Source organism: Parasteatoda tepidariorum, chromosome 3, assembly GCF_982258835.1.
Source record: "Parasteatoda tepidariorum strain Cologne lab strain chromosome 3, Ptep-v5.0, whole genome shotgun sequence".
Classification (NCBI taxonomy): Eukaryota; Metazoa; Arthropoda; class Arachnida; order Araneae; family Theridiidae; genus Parasteatoda; species Parasteatoda tepidariorum.
Genome location: NC_141757.1, coordinates 93,685,698 through 93,708,951, shown reverse-complemented (window position 1 = coordinate 93,708,951; position 23,254 = coordinate 93,685,698). Strand labels below are relative to the sequence as shown.

General features: G+C 30.4%; 1 protein-coding gene across 1 annotated transcript in view; it reads right to left on the bottom strand.

Annotated features, from left to right (window-relative positions):
- The window catches only part of LOC147813957 (uncharacterized), a 67,082-nt gene extending 44,414 nt beyond the window's left edge, over positions 1 to 22,668 (bottom strand). The window contains exon 1 of the mRNA XM_087160173.1: positions 22,494 to 22,668. Coding sequence (XP_087016299.1) covers positions 22,494 to 22,668 — 175 coding nt within the window. The remainder of the gene's footprint in view (positions 1 to 22,493) is intronic.
- Positions 22,669 to 23,254: the final 586 nt, after the last annotated feature.

Sequence of the window (23,254 nt, the reverse complement as noted above, 5' to 3'; positions counted from 1 at the left end):
TTTATGTTTAATTCTTGTCTTTTAATTTAAATCTTTTTTTTTTTCTTTTTAATTTAAGCATCTTAACCCTAGAATATCTAAAAAAAATTCAAGTAGTTAAAATCTGATCCCAGTTAAAACAAATAGAAATTAAGGGCTGGGATAGTCAGGCTGGTAGCATGTTGGACTCGTGTTCATGAGAACGTTAGTTCGTATCCCGACTGCCGAACAATCCCCATGCATTAAATGGTGACTGGTGCAAGTTAAATCTGTCGGCGTCACAAAGTTCTCCACATTCCCTTTACAAATCAATGCCTCTCAGGCACGTATATAACGAATAGTAAACAACAATAACAAGTAGTAAATGCAAAATAATTTTAATCACTGATAAACTCGTTTGCCCAAAAATCATTTCACGCAATATTTTTTTTATATATAGTTAGTTACATTTAATTATTATAATTTTAGTGGCGAAAATTTTTAATAACATATAGATATGCTTAAATCCTTTTAAACATCGCGATTTCAAATGACATGAATCTGAAACTTAAAATAAATACATGAAATAATTCCTAAGAAATAACAATAAAAAAATAATCGTAACTTTTAATAGTATTTTTAAATTATAATATAGTAAAAAGAACTATTTATTCTCAATAGTAGGGTGTATTTTTAAATTATTGTTTCTTAAAACCCTCGTTTATAAGTTCTATTTCTTATTATTTAAAATTTCTTAGTCAATGGAAGGCAAAACAATGATACTTTACAGATTATTTTTTGCACATTATACTTAGAGACACATGATAAAAGAAGAACACGAATGTTAAGATCTTAAAGATGCTAACTATTTGAACTTCTTTATTAACGTGCCGTTTCTAATAAGCAAACTGATCGTTAAATTTATACCTATTTACTGTTATGGTATAATTATTTACGGTTTACATTCTAAATATTATTATTCCCACTGGTATGTATGCCATTTTTATTTGAATACACAATAATAAAGCATTTCCTAGAGCTTTAGGTTAAACTAGTTTCTTCTATTTTCCTGGATTAACCCACAGTTTTCTAGTTTAATTTTCTGAAGTAGCCTTTCTCCCTAACTGTTTTTGTCACGCACAATAGTAGCATGCAATTCCTAACCATTTGTATGAAATCAAACGACAATTTAAATGGATTATACTGAAATTGCATGTTTTGCATTTTAATTTTTTTTTTCCTAAAAGTGCTGCTAGAAAATATGAATTCAGAACGATGCTGAAATATCATTTTCAAATTCAGAAAAAATTTATCCATTTTAAGTGGGAGTTCAACTGTTCGAATATGTGTTGCAATGCCTTAAAACAAAATATCTTAGAAGATCACTTTCCTTAAGCAAGGAATGAAATTTCGGACTTATGCCAATATCCTATGGACACAATTAACTTGCTAAAAAATTGCGGCTGATTCTTTAAATCACTTTAAAAACCATAACAAAAACTTACAGGGAAAAATTCAAATCCCGGAAAGCGCAATAGATCATCTTACTTTCAAGTAGACAAAAAAAAAAGGGGGGGGGGAATGTTGAGTGGTTCAACTTTCACTTAGAGTTCAAAAATTTAAACTCAAATGCTTTCTAAAGTGTTTCTATTTTTACTGCAACTATAAATGTGTGGAAATTACCTAAAAATGTTAAAGCACTAACAGCGATCCAGAGCATAGAGCAAACGTTTATTGACATTTTCGCAATGGACAGCAAGTTCACGCTGGGAGAGATCCGTTTTATTGATGAGAAGCTCTTGACCCTCCAACAAGCTCCGAGAACGATAGCATATGGTCTATAGACGCTTCAAACACTGCAACAATTGTTGAATCACTGCAACAAATCAAACACTGCAACAAATGTTCCAATTTAAAGTTTTGATTCTTCAGATTCCGTCAATTTGTAATGGGAAGGTTTAGCTCGAAGAAGAGTACTTAAACAAATTCACATATTTCAAAGTTATGCATACTTGAAATTTATTTTGCCTTTCGAAGTACTCTTAAGCAAAATTTCTTTAAAGTTAGTATGTATAACTAAATTTTTTCACATATTTATATCATTTTTAATGCTGAATTATTAACTTTTTATAGCCGTAGAAAATTTCTAATAATAATTTTTATCAAAAATATAATTTAATCCAAGCAACAACAAAAATTGCGAAAAGTGGCTATTAAACAAAAAGGCCTATCGATATCGATCACCGACTCATTAGGTTTGAGGAAAAAGTGGCTACTTAGTTATTAGAGTCTACCGGCCTCTGGCTACTAACTGACAATTTAAATTTTCAGGTCTACCTCTCTTAAAACCCATAATGATAAAATATTATCGTTTTAAGAAAAGTAATCACATCCATATATTGAAATGTTTTCTTTTTCATCAATATTTTGTAATTAACGCAGAACTATAGCTCGTTCACCAGGAGTTGGCACTTGGCTCCATCTCCTCTGATGCAGAATTCATTTCAGCCCGGGAGTAATAAGAGAAACATCTCCGAACTTGAAATTGAGACAACCCTTAATGCTCGCCAAACACAAACAGTGGCTTCTTTTTCAGTCACTTACATCGCTTTATCATCTGCTATTACACCTTTCGTTTCTCTAGCAAATTAAATATATTTTAAATTCAAAAACAACTGCTTGCCCAGCAAAATGTCTCAGAAAGGACAAACTATTCACTCAAAAGAGAGAAATATCATAAGAAATGGAGCGAAATATCATCAAATTTATGAAATATTTAATGTTAAAAAAATACAGATAAAGTTTGCGAAATAAATATTTTTGTCATACGATCGCCAAATAGCAGCCTTGTTCAGGTTTGCACACAACATTCTACCAAAAATAGCGAAATAGTATCGTCGCATACCACGCGATGAAGGCGGAGCCAAGTGCCAACTCCTGGTGAACGAGCTATATAGTTCGTTCACCAGGAGTTGGCACTTGGCTCCGCCTACATCACGTGGTATCGGATGATACTATTTCGCTATTTTGGGGAAGAAGGATGTGAACAAGGCTGCTATTTGGCGATCGTATGACAGAAATATTTATTTCTCAATCCTCATGTGCATATTTTGAGCATGTGCATTTTATTTCATAAACTTGTTGATATTTCTCTCTTTTTATTAAATAGTTTGTTCTTTTTGAGATATTTTGCTGGGGAAAAGTTTTTAAATATAAATTAGCTAGAATAACGAAAGGTATAATAGCTGATGATAAAGCGAAGTAAGTGACTGAAACAGAATTCACTGTTTGTGTTTGGCCCTCACCTTCTACATCAGAAAGCCTCCACGCGGTTTCTTATAAGTAGTCTGCGCAGACTATTTAAAAAGTGAACAGTTTGGGCGCATGAAACCAAATTCTATTTTAAAAGTGACTGAGAGGAATTTCTCATATATATTTGAGAGAATTGAATCTGTAGTCGTAGACAAGTAAATAAGACAAACTAATCATATTCAAAAATTAAGCAAATTTTTAGACATATATTTGCCACTACTTTTTTTTTTTTGCTAGATTTTCTATTGAAGGGCTTTTTTGCAAGCTGGTTTCCCTTCATAGTGGTCTGATTGGACTACCTATAAAAAACCGTGTGGAAGCTTTGCGCTCATTAGAGGTTATTTCGATTTCAAACGGGGAAATGTTTTTCCTCTTACTCCCCCGCACTGAAATGAACTCTGCGTCCGAGGAGGTGGAGCCAAGTGCCAACTCCTGGTGAACGAACTATACTAATGGACATTTAAATATATCTGTGAAATTTTTAAATTTAGACTTGAATTTAACTTGCTTTATGCATTTCAAAATACTACACGCTTTTTTAGTTCGCGTAATAATTATGGGCGTTCCGAAGCAAAAAAGAATGCTGGCCGATAAGGCCTTGTATTTTCATGTTCGTGATGTGGGCATTGTTCCACATATCGATTTCAAATGTTTCTGTTCAAACATAGTGCTGAATAAATGCATTAATATCGAAAGGAATGTGTTCAAAAGCGTGAGGAAGAGAAAGATGTTCAATAAAGATAAATGTTTTATACATTTGTTCACTTTATTTTCTTCTTTTATGCATTAAAAATTGTCTGGCGTCTAAATCATACTTGTAGCAAATAATTAAAAGTTACATCAAAAAAAAATTTTTTTTAATCTTCTTATCTTTGTATGTCAAACAAAATAGTTCTTCTTTTTCTCTTTTTTAATATAGATATTAAGTTCTCTGTTAGCATGGAGAAGACCAGCTTTTTCTGTCTTAAGAGGGTTTTTTAATATAGATTTTACAACAATTGTCTTTTAATGTGTCATTTTCATCCGTTCTCATTAACTTCCAATCGCGAGGGTTCGATTGTTGTCTTTAATTAACGTTTTTAGTTTTATAATGATTTAATCTCGATGCTTCGTAAGTTCTCAATTTTTAGTGATACTTTAAATTTTCTAAACCTTAGTAGAGTTTTTTAATATGGATTTTGCTACATTTGTCTTTTGATTCGTTATATTCGAAGTTACTACTGTTTTCATTAGAGTTTCTCATTTTGAGGCAACAACTGTTGCCTTTAGTTGATGTGATTTTTGTGTTAAACCTGAGGTTTGTATTACATTTACATATAAAATAATTGTTTTTTCTGTGTTTTAACCCAGATACTTCATAAATTCTCTATTTTCCTGGATGCGCTAAGTTTTTTCTGTCTTTAAAGTGTTATATAATATGTATTTTACGACAGTTGTCTTTTGTTATTCCCATACAGTTCCTAAGGTTTTCATTAGAATTTCTATTCACGAGGCAACTGTGCTCCTTAATGTGATTTTCCTATTAAACCTAACGTTTGCATTAGAAACAAAATAATTGTTTTTTATACGTTTTATTCTCGATACTTCATAAATTCTCTATTTTCACAGACACGACAAGTTTTTTCTGTCTCTCTTTAGAGTGCTATTTAATACAGATTTTGCAACAGTACTCTTTTGATTTGTTATTCTCGAAGTTGAAACTGATATCATTAGAGTTGCTAAGTTTCGAATTGCGAGGCAACAACTTTTGACTTTAGTTAATGTGATTTTTCTATTAAACTTGAGGTACGCATTACAAACAAAATAATTGCTTTTTCTGTGTTTTAACGCTGATGCATTTTTTTGAATATGATACTCTTTCTTTTTCATTTTTTTTGTGGAGTGTTATTTAATGTTGATTTAGCAACAGTTTTTCTTTTCTTTCTTTGTATTCTCAAAGTGGCAACTAAGTTTCTAATCGCAAGACTGTTGCTGTTGTCTTCGGATTCCAGTCTCCAGATTGCGAAGGTTTTCTACGAGTTACTAATCCATCACGAGGCTGCAACGAATGTCTGTTTATAAAGCAGTAATTCTCAAAGTTGCAACAATTTTCTCTATTTAAACATGTTATTCTTCGTTTTCGTTGTCTATCATTTTTTTAACTCTTTTTACGGGATTATCTAGTTAGCAAATGTCATTGCTCGAACGTAGTTTTTAACTAAATAAATTAAAATAAATCAAGGAACAGTTGCCCGTAAAATATGATAGAAAAATATCAATAAATGAATCATTCAAATAAAAGACATGGCAATAATTTTTATAAAAAGAAAAAGTAAACATGCGTTTAAAAATGAATACTAATGGCATTTTTTTAAAAGTACATTTATTAAAATGAAAAACATTTATTCTCAAACATTGCGAATGGTAAAAGGTAATGTATTAAGCTAATGAATTATCAGAGAGTTCAGGCTGAAATTAAATTATTCAACCTGAGTCCAGTAAAAAGTGAAAACTTTATGTCAAGAGAAAACTTATACTAATTAAATTTTAAACTTAATTTCCATTTTTTATTCAAATTGGTAATTAAATTAATTTAATGAAATTTCAGGGTCATTATACTTTCTCAAACCAATTTGTTTGACATATAATAAGCGAAAAATGCAGTTAATAAAAATGTGACTTTAATTAAAAAAATCCCAGTAGATTAAACCAAAAAGGAAATTCTAATGAAAATTTATCGAAGTTCTATCGCTGAGATTTGATTTGATTGTTTAAACAACATTTATGCTCTATTAAAGTATTGCCAACAAACAACAAAAAACTTAAAGGGAATAAAGAACTACTAAAAAAAATTACATAATTTTCAGGTCTGTGAACTATAAGTGAATAGTCTGAAAATTGATAAAAGCAGAGCCTTTTATTTAAATCATGAATAAAACTATAATTATTGTTATAATTTTTATGAAGCATATTTTTTGTACCTTAATTAGTTTCTTTCATTTCAAAAGAGAATTATAAGAAAATAAAACATAATTTAACAATATATTTTTAATAAAGGCTTCAATTTTTGTATTATATAATTAATATGTTAATAAACAGAGATTCGATAATAAATGTAAAGCATTTTTTTTTCCGAATTAGCGAAAGAATTTTCCAAAACTTTATTAATTGGAGCCCTTGGGGCAATATAATGATAAATCTTACTTTCAAGTTGTTCAAAAGAGCATTTTTAAAGATAAGCACCTTGTAAAAAATACGAGGTTTCTGTGCATTATGCTGTTTTTTAGTGGAAATTCTCGAAATTTTTAAAATGCCAGTCATAATACAAACTAATAGTTAGACAAAAAAAATATAACCTTTGTAAAAAGTGAGGCTTTTTTTTCCTCAATTTAATGTTTCTCTTAAAAATTCGAGTTTAATGCGTAATAACATCGGATTTAATGTACAATATTTATGCAAAACTCAATTTAAATTTACATCAAATTAATTCTAATCTTTCAACATTTAATTGCTTGATACGACATTCTTACCTTTACAATGCATAGTGCATATTCTATTTTATCAGTTCGACAAAAGCGTGAGTGACCTTTAGAAGAAAATTAAGACAGGCTTTATGATGTAACCCTTCGTGATAATCGGCAGTTAGCACAGAATTATGAAACAATTGGATTCACCAGCATAATTGAACTCATCAGATAATAATATAAAATATTTAAGCTCGTCAATTTTTAAGCTAATGAGGAGAGTACTTCCTGAATGAATGATGGAAAGAAAGGAACCCTTTACGAGTCAATAGTATTTCTTTTTATAATTTAGCATGCCAAATTTAATTATTGTTTTTTTTTAATATAAGAAGGATAAGGTGAAAAAAGCAGAATTTCTTCAATTATATTAAAATTTTATGATTGTGAAAAAAAAATACTTTAAAAAAATATAATATTTAAATGTAAAGTGGTGTTCTATTAATAACAGCGTTTAAACAACAAATGTGTGTTTCTTTCTCTTGTGTATGTGCTTCAACTCCCATCTTATTTTGAGAACATTTTCTCTAGTGTACATATACACTCTCAGAAAAAAATGTTTTAGCATTGAACCAAATTATTGGTACCTTGAACCATAACCATAATCCGAAATGAGGTTAAACTCTCATCTTAAAATTTTAGGGACATTTTCTAAAGCATTCCTACACTCCCAAAGAAAATCGGCCCAACGTTGAACCATATTTATTGGTACCTTAAACCATAATACGATGCTAATTTACTGAAAATTTAATTTAAGAAAAACTTTGCGACAGGTTCATTTTTAAAATGGAAAAATATTTTGAAGGGTCAGATTGTATGTTGATTTTAAGATTATGTTTAATGTTAAAATAATTTGTGAATGGTCCGTTTTAACCATAAAGTATTTTATGAATGGTTCGTTTCTACTCCAAAATATTTAATAATTGGCCTGTTTTTAGACCCTTTATGAAATGCAAAAGAGGGCTACATTATTTGTGTCGAAAAACAACTTAAATTTTGATTGATTGATAAGTTTCTCGCAGTTATTAATTCTGTTTGTAGCAATGAGAGAACGATTAAAACTCGTGATGTCATCATATAAAAGCTCCAGATGAGATTTAAGTTCTCACGTGATCAAAAATCTAGATTGCGAGATGTAGGAATCATTCCACATCAATTGTGTGTAGGGATCATTTGTGTGGAAAAAAAAAATTATTCAAACTTTTGTAATGTGTGAAAAATAGGATCCTGATAGCGAAAAATCACCGTCTGCTCAAACTTTTTGTGACCAACATTTTCTATGACATTCAAAAAAATCTACTCATAATTTTGTGAATGTGTGAAAACAAGGTTCTTTTTGTGAAGGAAAAAAAAACACAAAAGCCACATCGACCAAGTGAGTTTTAGGTTAAAATTATCAATAAAGACGACATACACTTCCTTTTCCAAAAGAAAGAATTTTGAAGGGTCCGTTTTTACGATAAACTTTTTCGTGAAGGGTTCGTTATTTTGATAAAATCTTTTGTGAAAGGTCCGTTTATACGATACACTATTTCGTAAAGGGTCCATTTTTATTATAAAGTATTTTGTGAAGGGTCTATTTTTACGATAAAAAAAATCATTGCGGACCCCGTTGCCGGACACAAACTCCTCCTAAAAATGACCCTTAAATTGTTTTTGAAATTCTGACTTGCGTCCACTACGTTACAGCAAATCAACAGGCATAATCCTCCCATTGTTATACGACGCATATCGTTAATAGCCACAATCCACGATTACGTGCTGCTTCAGATCTCTTTCACGATCAAAAGTCCAGCACAGATTGATGCATCCAAACAATGAAAAAAATAAATATATTTTTTATGCTTCAAAAGATACCACCACAGATGGTATTCATTTGTTTTTTTTTAAAAAAAGTATTTCATAATTTCAGATTTGAAAAAATAAAAATCCCTGAATTAAGATGGAAGAGTATAAACGATTTCATCAGGACATTTCAGTCCGTCCTCTAAAAAATGACCTTGGGACATGTTTTCGTTTTCGTTCTATTACGTGACGTAAAATGGCTTCCGCAATCTTTAAATAAAACTATTTTTTTTAAGACACTGGCAACAACGTACTATTAAGATTTTTTTGATTTTTTTTATCTTCAAATAGATTCCATTCTATGAGAAGTTGACCATGAATGCGAGCAAGGTGAGAGTGTTATTAACTCGTGTGTTGGATACTTTCACTTTAACCAATCTGGAATTTCTGAAAATTCTGAGAATTGATTACAACTAAAAGATTGAAATCCAATCATTGAATTTCAATTTCACAGAAATCTGCATCTTCGATTTCATTTTATAAAGTTAAACTGTTCCCGAAATTAAATGCAGGCAAGAATTTAAAATTACAGCGTCAACTTTTGCAAAATATATCGCAGGGCATTATTACGGTTGTTTATGTGTTTATTTATTTATTTTAAGTTTTTCTGGTTCTTGTTAAATTATTAAAAATTTAATTAAAGTTTATAGATACACCTAAGAACCCATACCTTCGACATCTTGGATTTTGTAAGTTTAATTTTTGATTTAAATTGTCTTATTCTTTTTCATTCCTTTCAAATTTTTAATGGGGAAGTATTATTTTTACAAAATTTTAGAAAACATTAGAAATGAAGACTTCTGTTCGAAAGAGAAAAAGTAGAGCGTACTACACTGAGAAAAAAAGTATGGTCAAAACTACTGGAATATAATAAAATTTATTATAAAATGTTCTTACTATTATAAAATTTTCTAGCTCTATGGGAACACCAGAAAGCACGGTAATTTTTACCGACGTGCTTGTGCAATGATTTTGGCATAATTAACATAGATAAAGAGTTTATAATTGTTGTTGTTGTTATTAATTTACGTCGCATTAGAGCTGCACAATGGGCTATTGGCGACGGTCTGGGAAACATCCCGGAGGATGATCCGAAGACATGCCATCACAATTTTGATCCTCTGCGGAGGAGATGGCTCCCCCGCTTCGGTAGCCCGATGACCTGCGCGCGAAGTCGAGCACTTGACGGTAGCACAGTTTAACGAGGACCAATACCGCACACTCTCGGTCCCTACGCAGACTGATCCAAGTGGTCACCCACCAGCACACTGACCGTGCCCAGTGATGCTTGACTTCGGTGATCTGCTGGGAACCGTGTCTTAACAATCAGTCCACTGCGGGACGTAAGAGTTTATAATATGGGAATGATTTTATAATACGTGAAAAAAGATTTTAAATATGGTAATTTTATTATCATGCTTTATAGCATGGCATAAAAACCATTTAATTGTTCAAATTTACTTTTCAGTTTCGTATATTTTACTAAATGTGTAATAATAAGAACTATAAGTACGAAAATTGGAATTTCTAGTGGAACAAGTACCAGAACGTAAAACTTACCAAAAGAATGGTTTAAATGCCGCATATTTTGGTTTTAATACCAGAATGACATGGGTTTTTTTTTTTTTTTTTTAAATCAAAAATATTATTTACATGCAGTACGGTAGTTTAACCAGAATTTTTTTTTCTCCGTGTATGTTTCTTTCCGTTTCAGGCCTGAAAAAAAAAAATTTCTCCTTTCAATACTACTTCATTAAAGCAGCTTTTCAAAATTTTGCTATTTTTTCACCTTGTTTTGTGTCTGTTAAATGGTTTATGTCAGACAGTGGATGAAAGTTCGATTGGTGACAAACTTATTTGCACCTTTTGGGAAACAATTTTAACTTTCACACAAAGCTCCTGTAGAGTTTCGGGCACTTTAACTAAGTGTTCAAAATATCGATAAAGGATAAAATTCCAATGAGATATGCTCTACTTATAACAGACAGAAAAGGAAAGAAACTTGTATTCTATTTAGCTCAAAATTTTATAAATCGATTAAAATGTAATATGCATGTTTTTAACTAACTAACTAAAGCAAGACAATAATTATAAACGTTCAGTATGTTGACAAGAATACTAAACATTTAGAAATGGCTTTTTTTTTTCTTGGAACATTAAGTAACTTATTCATTCAAATATTTATTTTTACCATAAGCTCATCTTGTTGGCGAAAATTCCTTCCATCAAGAAACAAGGGCTATATGCTATAGCACTCTAAAACACTTAAGACATAGCATAATTGAAAGTTGAGTCAAGGGAAGCATGACAGGCCTTTTACAAAAGAAAACAAGGTGGTGTAAGCCGTATCCTCTTATCTTCATGTTTCTAAAAGTGTATAACCACTCATTAGTAAAGGGGAAAATGTATTTTCGAGGTCATCTTGAGGATGCTTTGTCTCCTAATAAACAATTTTGTTAAGTGAAATTGTTCGAAAACACTCGCTAAATGTTTGAAAATGAAAAGAAGAAGATTACGAAGATAAACAAGGCATGCAGGTAATGAACCTCTTGATTGTTGTAGGTTCATTTAATAGTAAATTATATGATAAAATCGCTGCATGCCAACGACATTGAATATGATGTTTAGAAAAGCTGATGTTCAAAAAGAGATTAACCTAAATTAGCTGTTTCTGTACCAAGGATATTTCTCAAAAGAGAGGTATTTTAGAAAAGAACTTACATGAAATTAGTTTTAATGATACGTTGGAAAATTCAAAATAAAAATATTGTAATTTTTTAAAGCTAAATGCTTAGTTTACCTATACTTTTCCTAATACATCACTTTTTCAAACTGAAAATAATATATTTTATCAAGTCAAAAAACCTAAACACTTACCTTACTTTTACTATGAAATGGTACCTATGAAATGGTACAAAACATATGATAATCAAAAAGGGTACAAAAACATCGATAAACAAAAAAAAAATTTTTTTTATGTTTATAGTTATCAAACATATATTGTGTGTTATCACTTATTATTGAGAATCAATTCCATCTACAGCAGAAGGCACCTTGTTTCTAAACTCGTAAAATAAGTATTGTCCCGATACTGGAAACTCTTTTGAAAGGGGTTTCTTGAATAACAAATTGTAATTGTTATTATTATTGTGATTGAATTTTGTTTAGAATTTAAAATGAAAAAAAAAAATAACTGGAATGCCTTTCAAATTATAAGTAAGAGTATTTTTGATAGTATTTTGGTGAGCAAAAATCAACAAATCATCTACTCACCATCACTTCTGCTTGCGTAAGAGTTTTTTTCTTCTTTAAAACTATTTTTTCTTTCGATTTACGAGGGGCCTTTTCTGATAATTTTTCTTCTTACATATACGTAAGCATTTCTCATACATCCATTCCCATTGTCAGTAACAATGAGAAAGCCCCCAACTCTTCGTTTGCTTACGTAATATGTATTTAAATTGCATCTTGTTACTCCAACATAAGGATAACATAATGGATATCATACATTCGGATGCAAAAATTATTACATAGTAATAATTTTTAATATAAAAATTATTAGATAGTAATATATTTTTAACAATCATAAACAGAAATATATATAAAAAGTAGAATAAAGTCATCAGATGTGAGTATATAGAGAATTCATTCTTTCGAATTGGAACTTAAAGAACTCCTTCACTTACTGAAAGTTCACCTATAAACATAATTCTTATAAAAAAAATCTATAAATAATAAGAGCATTAATTATAGCTATAAAGTATTACTAATCAATATATAATCGTGGGAGTAAATAAATTGAGAATCTATTCCATCTAGACCGGGGGGGGGGGGCATCTCATGTTTCAAGACTTGCTCAATAAATGATATCCCTCCCGAAAGTGGAAATTACGAACATTTACAAAACAATCTCTTGAAATGAGTTTTTTGAATGATAGATTGAAATTATTATTGTTATTGTAAATGAAAAAAACTATTATTCAAAATGGGAAAACTGACTAGAGGATTTTGAATAATAAGTAAGAATGTTATTCGGTAATTTCTACCCTTTGCCAGCATACCCTTTGTCATAAACAAATCGTAAACTTTCCACGGCGAAAAAACTTTTACGTCAGATTGGTTACGTAAGATTTTTTTTTTTGGTAAAAAATATTATTTTTTTGCAATTTCCGAGGGTTAAGTTTAGAAAGGAAAAATAAATGTTTTGCGTAAGCTTTGCTTATACGCCCATCCCCCTCGTCAGTATCTATAATCAAATTCACGACCCCTGAGAGGGGCACGTAAATAATTGCACTTTATTACATCAAAAACATTTATTACAAAATCTATACTTTAGGTGTTAATAACTGTAAAAGCTATCATACATTCCAATGCAAAAATTATTGTTAAAGACAATAACATATATTTCACAATCAAAATGGAATATATAGATTAAAAGTAAAAAACAAGTTATTAAATCTAAATATATATAGAGAATACATTTTTCAAATTGGAATATAAAAGACTCATTCACCTAATTAAAGTTCACCCATAAATGTAATATTACAAGCATTAATTGCTGCCATAAAACAATAATAATCAATATCTAACTAAGGGAGTAAATAAATTATGAATCGATTCCATCTAGAACAGACGGTAGCATGTTTTAAAACTCGTTCAATATTGTTCTGGTATTGGGAATCCCATACACTTATGAAACAGCTCTTTTGAAATGAGCTCCTTGAATTATAGATTATAATTATTATTAATGTTGTAAATAAAGTAATATTAATTAAAATAAGAAAAGGACTATGGAGCCAATCACATGATACGAATGTTTTTGGTGACTTTTTATCCTCTCCTTCGTTGTCAGAAAAATTAAACAAATCGAAACTTCTCAACAGTTCTGCTTACTTAAGTTTTTTTTTTTTTTAAACTTTTAAAAGTATCACATTTTAGTAATTTGCGAGGGATTTTTTTTTTCACGTGAGTATTGATGTTTAAGTAAGCAGTAACAATAAGCAAATACAATTTAAAATGAACATTATTACATCAAAAAATATTTATGACTAAAACCATAATTTAAGTGTTAATAACTGTAAAAGATGTCACACTTTCCGATGCAAAAATTATAACAAAAGGTAATAATATATTTTTAGCATTCAAAAGCGAAACATACATATAAAAATAAAAAGTATAAGTTATTAAATCTAAGTACATTAAGAATCCATTTTTGGAATTGGAACATAAAGAACCCATTCACCTATTTAAAGTTCTCCCTTAAATGTAATCCACAGAAAAAAGCTATAAATATTACGAACATTAATTGCTGTCATGAAACAATAATAATCAACATCTAACTGAGGGAATAAATAAATTGGGAATCGGTTCCATCTAGAACAGACGGTACCTTGTTCTAAAACTCGTTCAATAAATATTGTTCCGATATTGGAAATTCCATACACTTATGAAACAGCTCTCTTGAATTGAGTTTCTAGAATGATAGATTGTCATAAGCTCAAATATACCCAGAATAAGAAAAAGAGGCCACATATACATTTAGAGGAAAACAATGAAACAGATTTAGGGTTTTGCTGGGAATTATATGTTTATCAATCCACCTTATCCATTTATTTTATGCCTACCACGTGTGGCTGTATAATTTCTTTTTTTTCTTCTTCTTCTTTTTCTCTTATTTATTTATTTATTTCTACAATGCAATAGCATAGTTTTGTTACCTTTTTCTTTTTATTTGAACTTGTTTCTGAATGACTTCTTCTAAATTTTTCTTCCGTAGATTTGTGGACTTGGAGTCGGAATACGAACTTTGAGGAATTGAATAGCTTTGAGCAAGTGGAAAAATTTACAAAAATGTTATAAATGAACCGATGATAAAATTGAAATGAGAGATGATACAAATGTGAAAATTATTATAAGGTAATAGGTAAGAAAATTCCATTAAAAAAAAATCACATAAATGCATAGTAATGGTAATTTATAAATAAATAAATAAAAAATACCAATGAAGCACCAAAGGTGTCAGGAATCATTACTTTTGTAGTTCACTATAAATACAACTACTTTATTACAAATGTAGTTAACTACAGCTACAACAACTTTTTTTTAAATGTAGTGATTACAATCTACTTTCAAAATTAGTAGCTACTTCACTACTTTAACACTAGATTGCCCAAGAAAGTCATTTTGACTGCTTTTAATTTCAATTAGAAAAACAATGATGTATATAATGACACAATTTTTTAGAATTTTGTACAACGTATAATTTTTTTATTGTTAATATTTACTAATAACTTGTTATATAACTGTAAATAACATAAAAAATATTAAAAAATAATATTAAATAAATTTTTTTGCTCATTATTTACTCTTTTACAATCCAGTCATTTTGACTGCTTTTGGGCAATATAGGTATATACTAAGTTTCAGTCTTTCTAGTGTTAAAGAAACGAAATGAGCTGAAGAAATTAATTGACACCTACGTCTAAAATGGCTTTTAATAAAAATTTGGCTTACAGTAAAAATGAGGAATTATAAAGAGATATTTATTCCCGTTTATATAAGCCAGAATTTGCATTCTAAAAAAAAAAATAAAAAAAAAAATTCAAATTGTTCATGAAACCTTCAACTTCTCTTGCTTTCTCGACAGCAACTATTTAATTTGAGAAATGTTAGAAAATTATCAAGTAATAGCAATTTTGTTAAGTGCTTAAAGCTTTTTTATTTTCCCGAAATTAAGTACATCGAAAATATGTTCCTTCCCTTTAAAACAACAACACTATCTTACGAGTGTGCATCCGCATGTGAAAGTTTTATCTAAGGGATAAATTATCAATTTATTCGTAATGGCTAGCTTGAATATTAGTTACATGTGACCCTAAATACTCAATTCTCGTTAACTCACAGTCACAGGGGCATTTTAAATTGTATCCACCGACAGACCCACGAAGTCATCAGTTTCGAAAAAATTAGTTGTGTTAGTACCCTGCTTCTTTACTAAACTAACGTAAAAAGTAGTTGTCATGAATCTCTACAACTGGTTTTTCTGTATCGCACTACTCACTACACTACTTAAAAAAAAAGTAGCACAGTACACTGCAAACTACAATAAAAAGTAGCGATTACAGTAATTTCACTACTTTTAGTGCACTACTTCCGACCACTGATTTTAATTTATAATTAAAGGTGTAGAATCTTACCCCTAATAATTGAGGTGTAATTCAAAACCACCAAAAAGGTTCGACGGCCTCATTGTGGTTGTCTGCTGCAGTAATTTCCGGAGACAAAATTCAGCACTCACTTAGTTACTTGACATATTCAAATTACTAATATCCGCTTTTAATATTTATTAGCAAATAAAAAAGAAACTCGTCTAATATTGGAATAAATTACTCAGCTCATTTTCTAATCGTTTCATCTCCTCTTCTGTGATTAATGAAACCTTTGCAAATGAAATAGATATTTCAGTTCGAAATGATTCTGTTAAGTTTAATGGGACATTCTGACTCATGATGAGTGATGTATTTACGTGTTATCTGTTCAAGGAAGTGAATGGCATATTTAGTGAATTTATAAGTCTCGAAAATTTAGCAATTAAACTGAAACAACGAGAACATTTCTATATATAAGTTTTTACACCTAGATGCTTAGGTGCAAAATATTATTTTTAGACTTAAAATATAATATAATATAATGTTATTCTTAGCGCTAAAACATAAGCTATGGGGTGTTTTTTCCTTCACTTTTTATTTTGACTGTGCTCAAAAATATCAATGCTAAGTTATATACTGAGGTGACAAAAGTCATAAAAATCCATTTCTCAATTGTATCCCATAAATGCTCGATTCAATCCATGTCTAAGTGGTCAAATCATTATCTAGAATTGCCCTGAATGTTCTTCAAACCAGTCGAGATGGTCATTCATAAAAAAGAATTCCCCCATTTTTTGGATACAAGCAGTCCATGAATAGCTGTCTCCGAGTAGTGGTCTCCAAGTAGCTGAACATAACCATTCCAATCAATGACTCCTTACTGAGCCTCCCCCAGACCCAGATTGCACAATGCTTTGTTGACAATTTGGGTCTGCTCCACACTTGAACTCTCCCATCAGCTCTGACCAACTGATCGTGACTCATCTGATCTGACCAAGCTACAGTTTTCCATTCGTCTAGGGTCCAACCAATTTGGTCTCGAGCCCAGGAGCGACGCTGGACGTGATATCGTGCTATTAGTAAAGGCACCCGAGTCGGTCTTCTGCTGCCAGATCCTATACAGCCGAATTTCGCCACATTGTCCACGCGGAGACGTGCAATTCACGTCCCGCATTGATGCCTGCGGTTATTTCACGCAATGTTACTAGTCTGTTAACACTAACAATTGTATGTGTACGTCGTCAGTCGGCCAGTACGTTGTTCGTGGTGAGAAGTTATGCCTGAAATTAGGTATTCTCCGCACACTCTTGACACAGCAGATCTAGGAATATCGAATTCCCTCACAATTTCCGAAATAGAATGTCCCATGCGTCTAGCTCCAATTATTTATTGCACGTTTAAAGTCTGTTAACTTTCTTCTTGCTGTCATAATTACATCAGAAACTTTCGCAGAGGAATGACTTGAACACAAAGAAAAATTCTGCCAATGTACTTCTCATATGCGAGTATACAATTTGTATGCGATACTACTGCCAGCAATATATTTGCATATTGCTATCCCATGACTTTTGTCACCTTAATGCAGTTTACTCTATTCAAGAACAGTGGCTGCAACAAAAAATATAGCTCTTTATTTATTTATTTGGAAAATTAATCGAGTTAAAAGGTAATTTTTATCATTTTTTTTCTTCAAATATTTAGATTACAAAAATCGAAAAATTTCATTAAGATAACTAATAAAAAAAATTTCATACGGATTATTTAAATCAAGTAATATTATAGCTATCCACTAACATACTTTCAATTTTCTAGTCTTTATTTTGTAATCAAAACACGTAAATAATGTTTAAAAAAAATTCGGAACAGTAAAATTATTAAAAGTTGCTTTTGAAAATGTAATTTTTCTTATTAGTTTACTAAAAAAGAGAAATTTAACAATCACTGATATGGAATAAAATATTAATTAGTTGATTATTCCAAAAAAATTGAAAATTTTAAAATTATGATAGATTTATACACTGTTTGCTAACAATATATGTGGTCCGTTACAATATGTGTGGTCCGTTTCTATAAATGGGGCTCAAATATATGGTTCAATATGTGCTGAATACAATCAAAGATATATGGTTCAATATATGTGTAGTTCAAATTGGCTGCAACCTGTAATATGTTGCTAATATTATCTATATTACTGTACTTATTAATTTTGATTCCTCGATAAAATTGGTTCAACTTAAACTGAAACATTGTTTAATTTAACGCGTTATTTAGCAGAAGTTGAACCATGTTTCAACGTGCAACAAGGCACAGATAATATGGTTCAACGTTGAACCAATCTTTCTAATTGTGTATTAGAAATTATGAATAATCACTGATCAGACTTTAATAGGTTTGGACGAATTATCTTATTTGTTTCAATAAAGGAAGGAAATTAATAAAAAATTAAATCAAATCGTTGCTTAATTTCACTCTCGTTAGACTTACTTCACTTAAGTTCACACGAGAAAAATTCCTGTTTTTTTCTTTTAGTAATTATGAAAAAAATATATTAACAACCACTAAATTTAAAACTTCCATAGTAAAATATAAATTTTAAACAATAAACTTGTAAATCATACGAGATATTTTCCGCTAGTTGAAGTATTGATTCATGTCTTCGAAATTCTCTTTAAATAAGTGGATTATAGGCAACTGTGTAAAAAATAAAATCTATGAACTAAAATATATGATATGATTTTGACAAGAATTTCATTTCAAATGGTCCTGAGAACAATATCTTCATTCCAAGAGTTGCGTTTGCACAACATTTAAGTATCTTATAAGTCCAAGACCAATGTTATGTTGCTCCTAAAAGATGGACAATTCCACAAAAATTACTCACATCTCTTCTCATAAAAATGTTAAAAAACGCATAAACTGTGATTCTTTAGAAATCTCACCATGAAATAACATTTTATTGGTTTTACTCATATAAGAGTGAGAGTAAAAAAAAAAGCTCCCGAGATTCACACGTTCTTTTATTTCTCTATAACAATGTTCAAAAAAACGTAAAAATCTGATATTATTATTATTCTTTTGCGCATTGACCTATAAAAAGAAAAGCGTTATGATAATGATCGAGTGTTAAACGATGCAGTTCACGCTATATGATGAGAAATTAGGAAAATATTCAGAGAAGAAATTGATTCACATATTATCCAGGAGAGAAAAAAAAGTAGAAATAAATATAGTTATCCCTAAAACGTTTATTTATCATCGACATATTATTCAGTCAGTATCAATATCTTCAACATATAAATTATAATATAAATTTAATAATTTTTATCATAATTCGAGTATCACAATAATGCGAAACTGTCTTGACACTTTAATAATTTGTAATCTTTGTTAGTGATAATTCCTATAGTACGAATACGGTACCAGACAAATTTTGATCATAAATAGTTTTTTTCCAACAATTTAACACAACAGTGCTGACGTAAAATATCCTCAGTGTTAGACGGGTCATGGGTTAGAGTCCCCTTATCGTCGGACTAAACGCGGGAAGATTTCGTTATTTTTCTCTCCATGTAACGCAAATGAGGGTTAGTTCAATCAAAAAGCCCTCCATAAACGCTAATTAGTCCCATTGCTTTATGCAGGAGTTCCCTTGTATTCTGAGTTAGGCTCAAAATTACAAGGCTACGGGGTTGAATATTAATAGTCCTAAACTCAGAATTAGATCGGCTGCTTAAGGCCGGTTATAAAATAATTGAACAATATTCTGAACAGAAATTTTTTTATTTTTGAATATGTTTTATCATCATTTCTCTATTATATGACAATTTTAGTATTTTCTAATTTTGTTTAATGGATTTGAGATTTTGATTTGACGTGGTATTGTTTTAATATTCATACTGCCCTTATTTTATCATTTATACAAAAAAATTAATGCAATGGATAATACTCCGTAATTATTTATTTTAATTTTCTACACAGAAATGTGCTTAATAAATCTTATTCCATACCAATGCAACTGGAAACTTTTTCAAATCTTATGTTATTCTAAGGCCATTATAAAATTTAGTTCAAATATTTTGCTTCTATTATAAAAGTGCAAACATTATCGAAATGTGCATACATTTAAATGCTTTAAAAATTATTCATGACTATTATTTAACAGAAAATATCATTGTATTTACAAAGCTGGTAAAAATTACCAAGCTTTTTGGTGTTCCCATAGAGCCAGAAACTTGGTAAATTTTACCATATTTTGGTAGTTTTGATCATACTTTTTTTTCTCAGTATAATGTTACAGCTGAAAAGAAGGTTTTTCTTTTTGTTTGGGAGGAAGATTTGTAGAAAAAAAAAACGATGCAGCGTAAAGTGAAAGCTTTCTTATTCACTTTATGACGATTGAAAATAATGAGTTAACGTATTTTTATTTTACAAAAAACTTTAGAAACTGTGCGTTATGAGTCAACTGACTTGTATGGACTAAGTTAACTTCTACGGATATTGAAGGAAAAAAAAAGAAACTTCACGAAATGAAAAAATTTAAATACGACACCAAAATTTCGATTGAAAAGAGATCGGTGTAGTTTTTTATACATTACTTGGTTAATACAAATGAATAAATAAATGAAAAAATTATATTAGACGAAAATTACATGCGTTAGGACATTCGACTGAAAATGCATTGCATTTTGTCCACTGGCTCGCAAAATTACGCGCTAGTCTAAAGTGACCACACGTCCCGATTTTGGCGGGACAGTCCCGCTTTTTGGTGGACTGTCCCGCGTCCCGCCTATTTTTAAAAATGTCCCGCTTTTTAGAAAATATCTGCATTTCTTATTTTAAATGCACTGTAAAAATATATAACCTATTATTTATTAAGTATTATGGTGAATATAAAGAAATAAAAAATACATAAAATGCGAGCAGAATAAACTAAATTAGGCAATGTACCGAGTTAGATTTACTCAGTGGTGTGCGATCATTGCCTTTACGTCTCGGCTTAATCCAGATAAGTGCGGACTGCCGTTAGACAGTGCGGTTTGTTATTTTCAATTTGACGTTCGGTTTGACTCATTATTTGATTGACAAAGGTTGAGCAATAGTCGCCACAAAGTAACGGTCAATAAGGTAAAATTTAATACTCTTTTTTAGCCTTTGTAGTAAATTTTTTATTCATTTCTAGTATTTACCCACAAAATAAAAGATGAGTAAAAAAAGAGGATGCAAATTTAATGAAGAGCTAAGCACAGAATTTCCATTTATTAAAAGTACCAAAATAGACTATATGGTACGGTGTGATAAATGCAATGCTGAATTTTCGGTCTCACATGGTGGAAAAAACGATATTACTAAACATCTAGCGACAAAGAGGCACAAAAGATTTTTTAATAATGCCGCTTCCTCGTCTAAAATGGAACAGTTTTTTCGCAGTGCTAGCTTTGGCAACACGGAAAAACAGGTAGCATTAGCGGAAAGGCTATTTGCTTTCCACACAATAAACCACAATCAAAGTTTCAGATCAGTGGATTGTACGTCGCAAGTGATCAAAACATTATACGACAAAAAATATGCATGTGCAAGGACAAAAACCGAAGCAATTATTTGTAATGTTTTTTCATCAAATTCGTTTTCACAATTGCAGAAAGAATTAAAAAAATGCGCATTTATATCCATATATTCTGATGCTTCCAACCACAAAGATTTAAAATTATTTCCCACAGGTGTTAGATTTTTTGATCCAGAAACAGGAATTTAAATTGGAATATTAGATTTTATTTCATTGCCTGATGAAACTTCACAAATAATTTTTCATTTAATAAGTACTATTTTAAAAAAGAATAATTTGAACAATAAAATTATTGCCTATTGTGCGGATAACACTAACGTAAATTTTGGTGGAAAAGCTAGAAGAGGCATCAATAACGTTTTTACGAAACTTAACGAACATTTGAAGCAAAAAAATATTGGAGTAGGTTGTGCAGCGCACATTCTATACCTATACTATTCAAACAGTATCTGACTTTCTTCCAGTTGATGTTGAAAATATTATTGCAAACATTTATTCGTATTTATATATATATATATATATATATATATATATTGTGCGTGTTGAAAGTTTGACTAAATTGTAATTCTCATTTCATCCCATTTGTCCCGCTTTGTCTCAATAAAAATGTGGTCACTTTACGCTAGTCAGAAAAACAGATTTTTTTTTTTTTATTTATTTATTTTATTTTATTTTATAGATTCTCATTTTAATTCTTTCAATCGTGAGTTTAACTGCTTCTTACCTAACTAAAAGTCATACCAAACAATTTTTATTTCTCCTTAATTGCCGAAACAAAACTTCCAATCGCCAAAACTATGATAGAATCGATTCAAATTGCTTGGAGGCGCAATTGAAAAGGCGTGTCCCAGTGGATCTTAATTTTCCTAATTTGAAATTCCGAACAGTCTATTTTTGTAAAATAATGAAGGGCACGTAAGTGTCTCAATAAAATAAATAAATACGGAAATAAGGAATTAATATAAGTAATAAAAGAAACGCCGCAACATGCGGAAATTGGAATATGTTCCCCAACGAGTAGGTGTGACTTCCGTTCCATTAAAAATATATTCTCTGAGGTCGTTAAGATCGTTACTCCCTCATAAAAATACTCCGCTATTTTCTTTTCTTACACAAATCACAACAATTTTTTTATAATTTTTTATTGTGACATTTTTTTAAACTCACTTCTTTCAATCGGGCAAGTATTCCAGTTTTCACTGGCTTGATGGTGATCTCTTGGCGCTATAACGCCAAATGTGGACCCTGTTTCAGCAGGCGCCATTAGGTGGCCAATGGCCTTTGCCTGCCAGCCACCTGAGTTGGTTGACCTCGGGTAACCTTCTGCCAATTGTGACGTCATACGCCAACTTTCATTCCTGTAAACGTTACCGAACGACTCCCTATGTATAATGTAACACTTGTAAAATGGCCCAAAAAAGTTGTTCTTTTTTATCTATATCGAAAAAACAATACGAAGTAATAATAAATGATAGGCTAAGTTCTGCTTTTTTGTTTAGACCGTCGTGATAACATACAACATTTATATACTTCTCGGCATTTATTTTTAACGTGACGGAAATTGAACATAAGTTCTTATTCTTACACAATCAATGTTCGAACATTCGGGATTACTTAATAAATTATTAACACTTTTTCTATCGATTATGTGATATTTTATTCTGTCAGTATATAACATTCTTTTTATCGATTATGTGACTGAATGCATGGTCAAACCTTAAACCGAGGATGCTCGACTTGGAATCCATTCCGCCTGGGATTATTATTATTTTACGTACTTGCGTATTATTCCGTCGATCATTTTCGTCAAAATTGAAAATAAATTTGGAAATGGCTCAAATTTTAATATTATCTCGTTTTTTGTAGTAAGTTATAATTGTATTTCGTTAAATTTGTATGATCAATTACTATACTAAAATAAATTTGAA